This window comes from Callionymus lyra, chromosome 11 (genome assembly GCF_982586985.1).
Source record: "Callionymus lyra chromosome 11, fCalLyr1.hap1.1, whole genome shotgun sequence".
In the NCBI taxonomy this organism is placed as follows: Eukaryota; Metazoa; Chordata; class Actinopteri; order Syngnathiformes; family Callionymidae; genus Callionymus; species Callionymus lyra.
The window spans coordinates 1,742,501-1,757,500 of record NC_141828.1 but is presented as its reverse complement, the minus strand read 5'-3'; the positions used below and the strand labels follow the sequence as shown (position 1 = coordinate 1,757,500).

Below are 15,000 nucleotides of genomic sequence, written 5' to 3'. Positions count from 1 at the left end.
GTTATGAACAAACGATTGATACGAAAGAAAGAAATAATTAGCAGGTTTGAGCGTCGACGACTCGTTCTCTCCGGTGAGTGAGGCAGTGACACTGGGGGAGAGGAGTGTGTCCCCGGAGCCAACACTGATGGAGGCTCTTAAGGGACCCTGGACTCACAACACAAAAGGATTTGCCTGCAATTAGTTACCAGAGTCGCCTGCTCACCTGTGGCACTGTGTGTGTGTGTGTGTGTGTGTGTGTGTGTGTGTGTGTGTGTGTGTGTGTGTGTGTGTGTGTGTGTGTGTGTGTGTGTGTGTGTGTGTGTGTGTGTGTGTGTGGGGGTGTGTGTGTGTGTGTGTCTGTGTGTGTGTGTGTGTGTGTGTGTGTGTGTCTGTGTGTGTGTGTGTGTGTGTGTGTGTGTGTGTGTGTGTGTGGGGGTGTGTGTGTGTGTGTGTGTGTGTGTGTGTGTGTGTGTGTGTGTGTGTGTGTCTGTGTGTGTGTGTGTCTGTGTGTGTGTGTGTGTGTGTGTGTGTGTGTCTGTGTGTGTGTGTGTGTGTGTGTGTGTCTGTGTGTGTGTGTGTGTCTGTGTGTGTGTGTGTGTGTGTGTGTGTGTGTCTGTGTGTGTGTGTGTGTGTGTGTGTGTGTGTGTGTGTGTGGGGGTGTGTGTGTGTGTGTGTGTGTGTGTGTCTGTGTGTGTCTGTGTGTGTCTGTGTGTGTGTGTGTGTCTGCGGCTCCTCGTGTGCGTTCGACGCAGAGATGCATCACACAAAGAACTACACAATTACAACTCTTTACAATATCTAGTGTAACTAGTTAACAGATCATTAGAGCTGGTGATTGATGAGTTATTAATGACTTCTGGTATTCATGTGGAAGTGACTCAGGAACGAGCTCAGAACATCAACCATGAAAGAAATCGAACAGAGGAACAAAGTGATGGTTTGAACAAAGTGATGGTTAGAACAAAGTGATGGTTGGAACAAAGTGATGGTTGGAACAAAGTGATGGTTGGAACAAGAGTATTTAAAAAAATTATATAACCTGTAGTAGCAGGTACTGGGTGGAGAAGTAAGTAATATAAGTTTTTAGAAGTACTTTTACCTACTACTTTTCAACGTTTTATTTTTTTTCGACTAGTTCAAGTGTATTTTGTTGTTATTCACATGCTTGAAATAAAGTATTTATTCATTCAATTGAAGAAATAGACATTGATAACCTTAACGTCTGGTGCACTTGATAGTCCGGAGAATACGGTACATTTATATTTGACAAACCTGTCAGTCACATGACCCGCTTCATCCAAACATGTCACTCACCGTCAGTCACAGTGTTTCCTGGAAGTCGACCCACGAGCGTCGTGTCGATGAATATTCGTTCAAGTTGTTCGAGTCCATTGAAGGTCAGAGTGACCAGAGCTGCGTTACTGAGCATCAGCTGTGGACGCACAAACACACACGTGTGTGACGGTAACACAAGTGTGTTGTTTTTGTGTGTGTGTGTGTGTTTGTGTGTGTGTGTCTACCTGGCAGGATTGTGTGTTTCTCCATCTGGCGCTGACGCAGGTGTTGAACCTCAACAGTTCCTACAAGAACATTAAAGAACAAGAATGAAGAGAATAAAGTACATTAAAGAAGAAGAAAGAACATTAAAGATCAAGAATGAAGAGAATAAAGTACAATAAAGAACATTAAAGAACAAGAATGAAGAGAATAAAGCACATTAAAGAACAAGAAAGAATATTAAAGAACAAGAAAGAAGATTAAAGAACAAGAAGGAGTTTAAAGATCAAGAATCAAGAGAATAAAGTACATTAAAGAACAAGAAAGAACATTAAAGAACAAGAATCAAGCGAATAAAGTACATTAAAGAACAAGAAATAACATTAAATAACAAGAATCAAAAGAATAAAGTCCATTAAAGAACAAGAAAGAACATTAAAGAACAAGAATCAAGAGAAAAAAGTACATTAAAGAACAAGAAAGAACATTAAAGAACAAGAATCAAGAGAAAAAAGTACATTAAAGAACAAGAAAGAACATTAAAGAACAAGAATCAAGAGAATAAAGCCCATTAAAGAACAAGAATCAAGAAAATAAAGTACTTTAAAGAACAAGAAAGAACATAAGGAACAAGAATCAAGAGAATAAAGTACATTAAAGAACAAGAAAGAACATTAAAGAACAAGAATCAAGAGAATAAAGCACATTAAAGAACAAGAAAGAACATTAAAGAACAAGAATCAAGAGAAACAAGTACATTAAAGAACAAGAAAGAACATTAAAGAACAAGAATCAAGAGAAAAAAGCACATTAAAGAACAAGAAAGAACATTAAAGAACAAGAATCAAGAGAAAAAAGTACATTAAAGAACAAGAAAGAACATTAAAGAACCTTAAAGAACAAGATCAAGAGAATAAAGTGCATTAAAGAACAAGACTCAAGAGAATAAATGACATTAACGAACATAAAAGAACTACAATCACGAGAATAGAGTACATTAAAGAACCTTAAAGATCAAGATCAAGAGAATAAAGTTCATTAAAGAACAAGACTCAACAGAATAAAGTACATTAACGAATATAAAAGAACAACAATCACGAGAAAAAAGTACATTAAAGAACCTTAAAGAACAAGATCAAGAGAATAAAGTACATTAAAGAACATTAAAGAACATTAAAGAACAAGAAAGAACATTAAACAACAAGAATCAAAAGAATAAAGTACATTAAAGAACATTAAAGAACAAGACTCAAGAGAATAAAATACATTAAAGAACAAGAGTCAAGAGAATAAATATATTAAAGAACAGGAGTGGGTGAGCGGTGGGTGAGGAATGGATGAGGAGTGGGTGAGCAGTGGGTGAGGAGTGGGTGAGGAGTGGGTGAGGAGTGGGTGAGCAGTGGGTGAGCAGTGGGTGAGTAGTGGGTGAGTAGTGGGTGAGGAGTGGGTGAGGAGTGGGTGAGGAGTGGGTGAGTAGTGGGTGAGGAGTGGGTGAGGAGTGGGTGAGGAGTGGGTGAGGAGTGGGTGAGGAGTGGGTGAGGAGTGGGTGAGGAGTGGGTGAGCAGTGGGTGAGCAGTGGGTGAGTAGTGGGTGAGTAGTGGGTGAGGAGTGGGTGAGTAGTGGGTGAGGAGTGGGTGAGGAGTGGGTGAGGAGTGGGTGAGGAGTGGGTGAGGAGTGGGTGAGGCATTGGTGAGGAGTGGGTGAGGAGTGGGTGAGGAGTGGGTGAGCAGTGGGTGAGCAGTGGGTGAGTAGTGGGTGAGTAGTGGGTGAGGAGTGGGTGAGTAGTGGGTGAGGAGTGGGTGAGGAGTGGGTGAGGAGTGGGTGAGGCATTGGTGAGGAGTGGGTGAGGAGTGGGTGAGGAGTGGGTGAGCAGTGGGTGAGCAGTGGGTGAGTAGTGGGTGAGTAGTGGGTGAGCAGTGGGTGAGGAGTGGGTGAGGAGTGGGTGAGGAGTGGGTGAGCAGTGGGTGAGGAGTGGGTGAGGAGTGGGTGAGCAGTGGGTGAGGAGTGGGTGAGCAGTGGGTGAGCAGTGGGTGTTTCTAGTTTCAGACAATAGTTACAGCTGAGAGGGAGGTTTGGCGGGAAGTGTGTGTGTGTGTGTGTGTGTGTGTGTGTGTGTGTGTGTGTGTGTGTGTGTGTGTGTGTGTGTGTGTGAGTGTGAGTGTGAGTGTGAGTGTGTGTGTGTGTGTGTGTGTGAGTGTGTGTGTGTGTGTGTAGTCGGGCACAGGTTCCACCAAACAAAGCTGGGTCTGTACCAGGAGTGGGTGAGAGAGAGGAGGGTAAGTAAGAGGAAGGCTGGAGAGAGGGAGGGTGAGGGAGGGTGAGGGAGGGTGAGGGAGGGAGAGGGAGGGTGAGGGAGGGTGAGGGACGTCCCTGAACCCTCAAATATCCCCCTCGATGACAGAGTCTGGCAAAAGAAGGTGATGAGTGAGGGAGAGAAAGTGAGAGGAAGAGAGAGAGAGAGAGAAAACGAGAGAGAGAGAGAAATAAAAAAAAGAGATAAAGCTCCTATTTGTTCATCAGTCGTAAAAAGAAAAAGTCAAAAAAGGAAGGAATAAGGAGGAGGGTGAGGACAGCAGGGGGCGGTACCTCCAGATCCTTCAGCCAATCGCGGAGCTTGTCTGGTCGTCTGTTGCTCAGCGTCCAGAAGATCCTTCGAGCTGAAGATACAAGTGAAGGAAACGTTAGTTCTGACCATGAACTTCATTTTCAAGACTTTAGAGTCAGATTAACTATCACCTGCTTCACTAACTAGTGACTAGTTTGACAAAAATCTACTCTCAGTGAATATATTTAAATGATCATATCAAATATAATCAGCAAAAACTAGAAAATAAACCATTTTATTACTATTTTGAAGAAGAATCAAATCTCTTCTTGCTTCACTGATGAACCTCAACAGAAAACTTAATTAAAACATCAATTAAATCATCAATTAAAACATTAAAACAACATTAAGTCGATCAAGAGCAGATGATGATAAAGTTCAACCACCTCTGGTCAGTCACGGTGCTCTTCAATGATTGGTTGATAAGTGTAAACGCTTGAAGCTCCATCATTTATCAACTTCTTCATGATGAACGTGATTCAATAATGATTGTCCATCAATGTCTCGTCACCATCAACACCTCAACAGGTAGAAGCCTGTGTGTCATGTGACCAACTACAGAAAGTTTGTCACTAAATGATCATTAATGCAATAACTATTGACATCAGATCTTTTAGGATTTATTGTTATCATTATATTTGAACTCATGTGTCTTTAGTTTCTCAGAAACCAACACGTCTAGAAGAGTCACATGACCACGTCAGGTCCTGAACGTTCTCACAGAAGATCAACCAAGAGAATCCAGATCAACGACATAATGAATGTGAATCTGGATTCGATGGAACCGAGACTCAAACTGTTTATTCTGTTCATCTCGACCAGAAGTGTTTTCATGAGCAGCGAGTGGAGGACGAGGTAAACAGATGCAGATCCAGGAGGCCGAGGTCAGGAGGGAGAAGGAGGGACGAGTGTTTGTCTCCTGATAACACACTTCAGCAGACCATCGTGTGATGGAGGAGCTGTTTTAGTGTATGTGAATGTTAAATGAAGGACAACATGGAGACACATGTTGTCCTTAGTTATTGTCCAATAAAACAATAACCAAAGACAACATGTTGTCCTTAGTTATTGTCCAATAATAAAATAACTAACGACAACATGTGTCTCTATGTTGTCTTTAGTTATTGTCCAATAATAAAATAACTAACAACAACATGTGTCTCTATGTTGTCTTTAGTTATTTTATTATTGGAAAATCTCTTATCTCTCATGAATTCTTTCACATTTACTCTTTATTTCTATAAACGTCTATTTCATATTTTCAATTCTTACCATGAATATTGTTTATTAGTCGAATCTATTCTTTATAATCAAAATCTGTGTTTTCATGTTTTATTTGTGATTTTGACCATTTAAAAAAGAGCAAATATTAAACAGACATATATGTGATATAAACAAATAAACATGTTAATCGATGAAACATGTCGTGAAACAACAACAAAAACATGTTATTAATACAAAGTCATGAATCTTTGCTCATGTCAACGATCGATAAAACTTTATTGACAAAGATGTGGTGACAGAAACGTACCGTGACAGAACTGTAGTTTCTGCTCGTAGTATCGCTCCAGAGCTGCAACACAAAGATACTCGTGTCACTCTTTCTCAAGGTTTATTCACGTCGACACAGGAAGTTCAAACATGTTAAACTTTGCTAAAAACTTCATAAATCTAGTGTTGGTCCAATAGTCCAGGAGTCAAAACTCATCTGGACTCAAAGAGCTGAACCGGTTCTGCTGGTTTGTGCAGGAAGAGACGTCTGGTGGCCCCTCTGGCAGGGACAGCACCAGGATTAGTAGTATTAATCAGATAAGAGGGTGAGGGGCCAGACAGGCCCAGACATGGGCACCTGCTCAAGGGCCGGGCTAGGGAGGGCTCATTGGGGGTCCCCGAGAACCGCTTCTTTAGGCCTGGGTCGCCCTCTAGCGGCGGTGAAAGGAAGTAAAACACTCGATCGCAGGTGTGTAGCGAGAAAAAAGGGATTAAATATCAAATGAAAATGTGAAAATCTACTGTTTTCTAACTGTCACTATTACTTACTTACTTAGTTACTTACTTAGTAAGTACTTAGTACTTAGTGAGACACGAAGCATTAAATAAGTCAACTTAGGCTACGTTTGTTGAGTGACGCGCTGACATGAAACTCTTGTTTATTCACCATTGAGAGTCACAACTGTCTCCTGCTGATGACGTCATGTTGTGAAAGACAATAACATATATGAGATTAAAATACTTTCTCATATTCATGGCTTTATTTTAAGATATTTTAAAACCCATTTTTTGGACGCGCTCCAGCACACGTGTCACACTGAGAAGTTATTTTAAGACTTTAAACCAAAGTCAAGTTGAACGGTCGCCAAAAACTGAGCTCATCGAAAACAAATCATTTAAGGAATGTTTTTCGGAAAATGCTGAAATGAATGTTTTAAATAATAGAATGTTTGTAAATTGTTACCTCGTTCTGGGCTTCAGACGGAAACACGCGAGTATTGTTCGGAAACAACTCGATTTGACTGAGTTTATATTTTGTGTGATGTTGAGCTCCTCAGGTCTAACATACATTATCTTTTACCTTCAGGATTAATAGGTAGATACAACAATAATAATAAGATAATACAAGATAATACAACAACTTATACTCATCAGACTGACCTCTAACAAAACAATGACCTTGTGAAGAAATAAGGTTCAAACTTAACTAATGATGACTGAGAATCATTTAACAAACAACCTTCAAACAGTTATTTCAACCCAAACGTAAACTTCACAGATTTTCTACTCACACCTCATGTCAACTAAGGGTTTGGATTATTTTTTTCAATCCAAATAATCCGTTCTTTTCTAGAGTTACAGACAAAAATGTTTGTTCATTTTAATGTAGCGACTGGAGGTCATCGTCGTTTATCCTTTGTTTGTATATTTAAAGTTTGTTTGTAGCAGAAGCTTCAGGCGTCAACTCCAGCTACGAGTGTGTTAGTGCAATATTTAGGGTCATATTATATATATATATATATATATATATATATATATATTTATATATAGAGTTTACATGTGTGTCAGTTCAATATTTAGGGTCATATTATATATATAAATATATATATATATATATATATATATATATATATATTTATATATAGAGTTTACATGTGTGTCAGTTCAATATTAAGGCTGATATACACACATTTATACATACATATACATATATATGTATGTATGAATGTATACATATATATATATATATATGTATATATATATACAGTAGATTCAGATATATGTATAGACGTACGTATGTATGGATACATATATATATAAATGTGTATATATAGATATATGTATATATATGTATATATATGTATATATAGAATAGAATAGGAATAGAAAGGCTTTATTCATCCCCAGAGGGGAAACACACTTTCACAACAGCGCAGTTGGAAGAAAATAAAGTGCAAGGAGAAAGATATACATACATACATACATACATATATATATATATATATCTGTGTATATATTTGTGTGTATATATACTTTTGGATGCAGATCGAGCTCAAACCTCCATAAACTTCCTCTTCTCGTGATGCTCTGATATGAAGCCACACTTTAGTAAATCCTTCAAATGAAAGGATTTGCAGCGAGTGAACGGTTCCTCGGCTGAAGATCGGAATGAAAGGAGGAATGAAAGGAGGAAAGAAAGGAGGAGAAATAACTGCGAGTAAAGAAGACAAAGCAGGACTGAGAGGAAAAGGCTCTTAAAGAAGCGACAACAGTCCCACAGAGAGCGTGTTGTGTTAATAACCTGCTTGTGCGTCTCATGTTCATTCATTAACTCCAGCAGCAGCGAGTGATGATGGAACACTGTTTGCCATCTTAGCGTTTCCTGGTGTCACAGGAAGCCCCGGAGCCCGAGGCACCTGGACGACACGGGGCCTCACTGCCATATGATCCGCCAGAAAGTCAACAGTTTTGTCCTGGTATCGCCGCCCGCCGGGACCCCGGGTCAACACCAGCACAGATAGAACCCTCGCAGGACTGTGTGCTCAGAGCCACGTTACACGTCTTCAACCCCAGATTCCTCGACGACGAAGGCCCGCCTCGGCGTGTGGAGGTCACGAAGAGAGCGTATTCAAAACATATTTACCGAGCTCGGCTTTATCGTGGAAGCGATGGACGCCAATATCTGTATCTGTGGAGCAGGAGAGACAGATGAACATCTCGCTGTCAGGGAAGAAGACAAATCAGCAATTTTGCACTGTGGGATAAACAATTGCTATCAGCAAGTGTCCGGTCTGCCAGCACCGGCTCAGATAAGACCCCGGAGTGTGTCGGGGGGGAATGAAGGGGAGCTGGGGGGCTTGAAAACAGAAAAGAAAGGGGTTTTAATAAAGGCAGTGGTGTGCATTAGCACTGCCTCCAGAGAGAGAGAGCGAGAGAGAGACGCTAATTTCCACTCATGCAACGTAAACACACTGAACACATCACAAATGTCCGAGCATGAGGAACACACACACACACACACAGACACACACACACTAACACACACACATATATAAGCACATTTTGCTGAGGGCAGCACTTTCCCTCCACGTTATTCCTGCAGGTCCCAAAACCATAAGTAGCCAAACACAGATTCGCACAACACATCATTTCTTTATCACCACATTACTGTTGCTGCAGCGGCTGAAGCCGGGTCACACTGAAGGAGCTGGACACGCACACACACTCGCACACACACTCGCACACACACACACACACACACACATGCTGACACATCAGGCGTGCAAGATAACCATGAGAAAATGAAATACATATCAGTGCTTTTTTTATAATCAGGTTTTTTTTGTTATAGAAACTTTATTTTCTGCAGCAGTGTTTGATACGTGTCAGTGCTAGAAATACTTTCATTGTACTGCAATATTGTAGAAATGTTGTTTTGCAAATACACAATTATGATGAAATGTACTTCATATATAGATTTGTAACTCATAACATTACTGTAATTCTTTATTCTCTCTACTTTTAAAGTCAGAGTTCACAGATCCTCCTCTGAAGTTATTATTCCCACCTGGTCTTTACAACTACTTACTAAAACTACAAGAATATCAACCACTTTATAAATGTACTAAAACATCACACACACACACACCATCCTTTACACAACATAGTCATAAAAGTATCACCACAACAATAACATATAGAATTAAAAAGTTGGTATTTATTCAAATAAACAGTTTGATGTTTATAAGCATTTTGAGAACAACAATAAAATAATAAAAGTAATTATCACTTTGACCCACAGGCACGTTAAGCGAGAGGCAACACAAGGGATAAGTCTAACACATTTGTTGATCACCCTTCTTACAGGATTATTTTTGTATTTATTTTTTCCATATCAAGGCTTCTTCATATTTATTTATTTGGCCTTTTGGTTTAAGGGCCTCATTTGTAAAATAAAATCCTGAGAGCGAAAACCTTCCTCTTATATTTTTAAATATGAAGTTTTGTGTCAAATATTTTACATGTGAAAACGACAACATAGCAAATGAAAGTACACAACAGTCTGTGTTTATTTCAAACTCTGGTATATTATCCATTTCTTTCTTAGGTTTACGACTTTATATTAATATTCACATGTAGGATAAACAAGATAAACATATACGACACAAGACATTTTAGAATTCTGTGCTGCCATCCACCAGAAAACAAAGTATATTTGAAAATACTTCTGGCTTCAAGGTACAAGTGCAGCTCACGTCAAGAGAAAAAAACGTTTTCATTTCAAATGTGTAACATTTTAAAGGTAAATGTAGACGGAGGCTCGTCTTACATCAGCAAACTCACTCATTCATCTCTTGATATTAATGTACCTCGAGCAGACTTTTCACCCTCAGTGTGTATTTCATGTTTTTAGAAAAATAGGAAAAAACAGCAGGAGAGAGTAAACAAACAAATACATGGTGTGTCACCCGGGGATACACAACCTTCTGTACCCTGGTGTATGTACACACTTGTGTGTGTATACGAGGAATATATGTGCGCGCGCACACGCACACGCACACGCACACGCACACGCACACGCACACGCACACGCACACGCAGACACACACACACACACACACACACACACACACACACACAGTTAGCTGCTGGGACACACTATCTAACGCTCAGCAGACTGTGAAAGACAGAACAGCAGAAGAAAACAAGAAAATAGAAGAACACAGTGAATCAGTGATGGAACGATAGATGCTCAGCCAGAAGATAAAATGACAGAAAGTCAAAATAACATTAAGAAAGCACAAGCAGGCCATGATTTAATCATGTCAATTGATTTTATATAAATATATATATATGATATATATTAAGAAACCAAGACGGCCTGAATGAAATATACATGTGTGAGAACCTTGATTCATAAGGTTTCTTATCTCCACCTGTTCATCACTTCATCACATGATGAGCTGGAACAATGGTATCACTAAAAAAAACTATAATTATTAAGCTGTTTAATCCTCTGTTTTCAGGCATATCTGGGATTACACTCACGTACAATAGCAGAGAACTAGGATCGACATTGTAGTAATTAAGACGCCGACATATCTGAGCAGCGGAATTAAGAAGAAGAAGAAGAATCTCCAACAACGAGCTTAGTCTCAATGAGCTGCTGATCACCTGAAGACTCGTGTTCTCTGCTGATTATCAGATTACATTACTTAAGAAGGCGTTAATAGGATTGAAGTTTGACTCATAATAAATGTATTTATCTGGGAGGTTGACTGACTAATATCAAGTAATCAAGAAGTTGAATTTTTAAAATCATGCAAAGTTAAACAATGTCTGGGTTTAATCAGTCAGTCTTTCAGTATTTGCCTGTTTTGAGATAGTTTAGGGAACTTTCAATTTCACGACTAGCCTACTCACAAAAATGACATTTGTTTGACAGTTTTTTCTCACTTAAATAACACTTTAAATCTCAATCACTCCCTCTCAGTGAACTCATCCCTTGAGCTACTTATATTAAGAACATAGCACCTTCAAATAAAAGGTATTTTCTATCATGATGCACCAACACGTCATTTCAAAGCTTCTCTCAGATTCTCAGAAACACTTCCAATATTTTTGTAGAACTTATGGTTTAGACTTCACTGGTGACACTTGACACTCTTTTCATCTGGTCCGTGTTCGGGTGGTCCTTCTACACAAGTGCTTGAGGCAGAAAAGGGAAGGTAAGAAGGATGTGTCTCGCCTGCAGTTCATACAAAACTCTGCAGCCAGAATTCTGAGCCGCTCTAGTAGAAGAACTCACATTTCTCCTTCAAACTCTTCACTGGCTGCTCTAGTAGAAGAACTCACATTTCTCCTTCAAACTCTTCACTGGCTGCCAGTTTCTTTCAGGATCATTTTAAAATTCTGGTTCTTACTTTCAGATCTATTCATGGTCAGACCTTCCATCAGTGATCTGATCCAGACTTACACCCCAGCTCGGGCTCTGAGGTCTGTGGATCAGAATCTACTGATGGTTCCTGAACTTCCAGACCAGAGGAGAGAAATCCTTCCAGACTGTTGCTCCTAAGCTTTGGAACCATCTCTGTGTTTGATGATCTACTGACTCCTTCAAGAAACATCTGTGTTTGATGATCTACTGACTCCTTCAAGAAACATCTGTGTTTGATGATCTACTGACTCCTTCAAGAAACATCTGTGTTTGATGATCTACTGACTCCTTCAAAAAAACATCTGTGTTTGATGATCTACTGACTCCTTCAAGAAACATGTGTGTTTGATGATCTACTGACTCCTTCAAGAAACATCTGTGTTTTATGATCTACTGACTCCTTCAAGAACATCTGTGTTTGATGATCTACTGACTCCTTCAAGAAACATCTGTGTTTGATGATCTACTGACTCCTTCAAGAAACATCTCTGTGTTTGATGATCTACTGACTCCTTCAAGAAACATCTGTGTGTTTGATGATCTACTGACTCCTTCAAGAAACATGTGTGTTTGATGATCTACTGACTCCTTCAAGAAACATCTGTGATTGATGATCTACTGACTCCTTCAAGAAACATCTGTGTTTGATGATCTACTGACTCCTTCAAGAAACATCTGTGTTTGATGATCTACTGACTCCTTCAAGAAACATCTGTGTTTGATGTTTGTCTTATGTGTCTTGACCTTTTAAGTATATATTTTATTGAGTATTGTTTTGATTGTTTAAGCGCTTTGTGACCCTGGTCTGGAAAAGCGCTCTATGAATATTACTTACTTACTTACATAACCGCAGCTTAATGAGCACAAAGCTCCAGTTCCTGACTTTGATTTAATTTTTTGTTTGAAAATTAGTAGTTTATAAAAACCCTGATGAATGACATCATTTTCACTTCAGGAATCTCTACACTTGAGTGGAACTGCAAAGGTGGCGTGAATTTAAACTGTTTTCTTGTGTCTAATTGGGATTTTTTCTTTCTTGTCAGCATTAATGTTTTGAAAAATACATAATGGAAAGAAATGATGTTGTTTTTGGGGTGAAATAGTGGAATCACTGTGTTTTATTGATTTATTAAAATAAAATGAGTTGGAAACTTTAAATGAAGTTTGTTTCGTAAATTAAAATTATGACCAAATAAACTTACTTTTGATTTTTTAGTTTTAAAGTTTAGTTAAGGTTGAAATGGAAAGAGTAAAATATGTCTCAATGAAAAGCTAAAATACACTAAAATAAATTTCTGTATCACTAGTAAAAATAAAATAAAAAACACTGATAATACTTTTCTTTAAAACTCAAGTAATGGTGGAGAAAGTGTCGAAGCGGCCGTGAAAGATTGAAAGATTGTTGAAGACGACAACGCCTCGGAGAAAAAGGTGTAAAAACAAAGTGAGTGACGACAGGAAGACACAGAAAAAGACATCGATGGAGGGGAGGTGGAGAAAGGCTGAGAATTAGTGCGAGGGAGATTGAACTTGATGATAAGAGCTACCTTTGACTTGGAGTGAGCTCTTGGTCGACCACAAGTGCAGCTCAGCGAGGCAGAACGCCATCTGACGGACGAGTGAAACCTAGTCTGGACCTGAGAGAGAGAGAGAGAGAGAGAGAGAGAGAGAGAGAGAGAGCGAGAGAGAGAGAAAGAGACAGAGACAGAGACAGAGAGAGAGACAGAGAGAGAGAGAGACAGAGACAGAGAGAGAGACAGAGAGAGAGAGAGAGAGAGAGAGAGAGAGAGAGAGAGAGAGACAGAGAGAGAGAGAGAGAGAGACAGAGAGACAGAGACAGAGACAGAGAGAGAGAAAGAGACAGAGAGAGAGAGAGAGAGAGAGAGAGAGAGAGAGAGAGAGACAGAGAGAGAGAGAGAAAGAGACAGAGACAGAGACAGAGACAGAGACAGAGAGAGAGAGGGAGAGAGAGAGAGAGAGAGACAGAGAGAGAGACAGAGACAGAGACAGAGAAAGAGAAAGAGAAAGAGAGAGACAGAGACAGAGACAGAGAGAGAGAGAGAGAGAGAGAGCGAGACAGAGAGAGAGAGAGAGAGAGAGAGAGAGAGAGAGAGAGAGAGAGAGAGAGGGAGAGAGAGAGCAAACATGAGCACTGATGAGTATCTTCGGCGACACAATAGATTGACATGTGTGTGGCACAGGGTCAAACAACAGTTGTGAGTCAATATTTCAACACAATACTTCATTCAAATGTTGTATTTGGTCAAATATCAACAGAAACGATGATTTTACTCGTTAATCACTGAGCTTTCATTGGATAAACGAGGAGGTTCGAGTGAACAACCGTCACTCTAGTGACAGGTGAACTCGGGGTGACACCGGCGAGGGGTCACTGCCGGTGACGCCAACATTCACACAGGTGTAGTGATGGACACACACTTTGGATCTGACAGCTCAGACAAAGCCGACCACATTCCACACATCGTGAGTGAAAATAGGACGAGTCTGCCACAGGCTGCGAACATATCCTTCTGTTGACTTGTTCTCCCGCAGGGTCACGCTTTTGGTTTCCTCAACTAATAATCCTGTGTGTTTTTGAACCTTTTTACTCTTTTCTACGAGTACAAATACACCGTTGCTTAGTAAAGAACGCCCACTTTAAATACATGTTTTAATGTCATGTATAAATGTCATTCATTTGTATTTGAAAAATGTAAAATTTAATACATTAACATATATTTTTAAAGTCCAATGAATTCCCACGTGTGTCTTTTGTAGGAGTGTGTAATCTGGCGATACAGAGTCATCTATATGATATATAGTGATAGTGTAGTAACAAGTATATATGTGTAGTATTGTCCAGTACTTGACTCTGGTGTTGTGATAGTGTAGTAACAAGTATATATGTGTAGTATTGTCCAGTACTTGACTCTGGTGTTGTGATAGTGTAGTAACAAGTATATATGTGTAGTATTGTCCAGTACTTGACTCTGGTGTTGTGATAGTGTAGTAACAAGTATATATGTGTAGTATTGTCCAGTACTTGACTCTGGTGTTGTGATAGTGTAGTAACAAGTATATATGTGTATTATTGTCCAGTACTTGACTCTGGTGTTGTGATAGTGTAGTAACAAGTATATATGTGTAGTATTGTCCAGTACTTGACTCTGGTGTTGTGATAGTGTAGTAACAAGTATATATGTGTAGTATTGTCCAGTACTTGACTCTGGTGTTGTGATAGTGTAGTAACAAGTATATATGTGTAGTATTGTCCAGTACTTGACTCTGGTGTTGTGATAGTGTAGTAACAAGTACAGTATATATGTGTAGTATTGTCCAGTACTTGACTCTGGTGTTGTGATAGTGTAGTAACAAGTATATATGTGTAGTATTGTCCAGTACTTGACTCTGGTGTTGTGATAGTGTAGTAACAAGTATATATGTGTAGTATTGTCCAGTACTTGACTTTGGTGTTGTGATAGTGTAG

General features: G+C 39.4%; 1 protein-coding gene across 4 annotated transcripts in view; it reads right to left on the bottom strand.

Moving 5' to 3' along the window:
* Positions 1 to 15,000, bottom strand: part of wdpcp (WD repeat containing planar cell polarity effector) — a 119,239-nt gene that overhangs the window by 79,235 nt on the left and 25,004 nt on the right. For 3 of the 4 annotated variants that reach the window (XM_087802018.1, XM_087802020.1, XM_087802019.1), the window contains 6 exons: positions 13,061 to 13,150; positions 8,220 to 8,264; positions 5,616 to 5,657; positions 4,066 to 4,136; positions 1,503 to 1,562; positions 1,297 to 1,414 (listed from right to left, as the gene is read on the bottom strand). In XM_087802018.1, coding sequence (XP_087658144.1) covers positions 1,297 to 1,414; positions 1,503 to 1,562; positions 4,066 to 4,136; positions 5,616 to 5,657; positions 8,220 to 8,264; positions 13,061 to 13,121 — 397 coding nt within the window. In that variant the 5' untranslated portion in view covers positions 13,122 to 13,150. Of the gene's footprint in view, positions 1 to 1,296; positions 1,415 to 1,502; positions 1,563 to 4,065; positions 4,137 to 5,615; positions 5,658 to 7,877; positions 8,063 to 8,219; positions 8,265 to 13,060; positions 13,151 to 15,000 lie in introns of those variants that run through there. The other variant, XM_087802021.1, reaches the window with a different exon arrangement.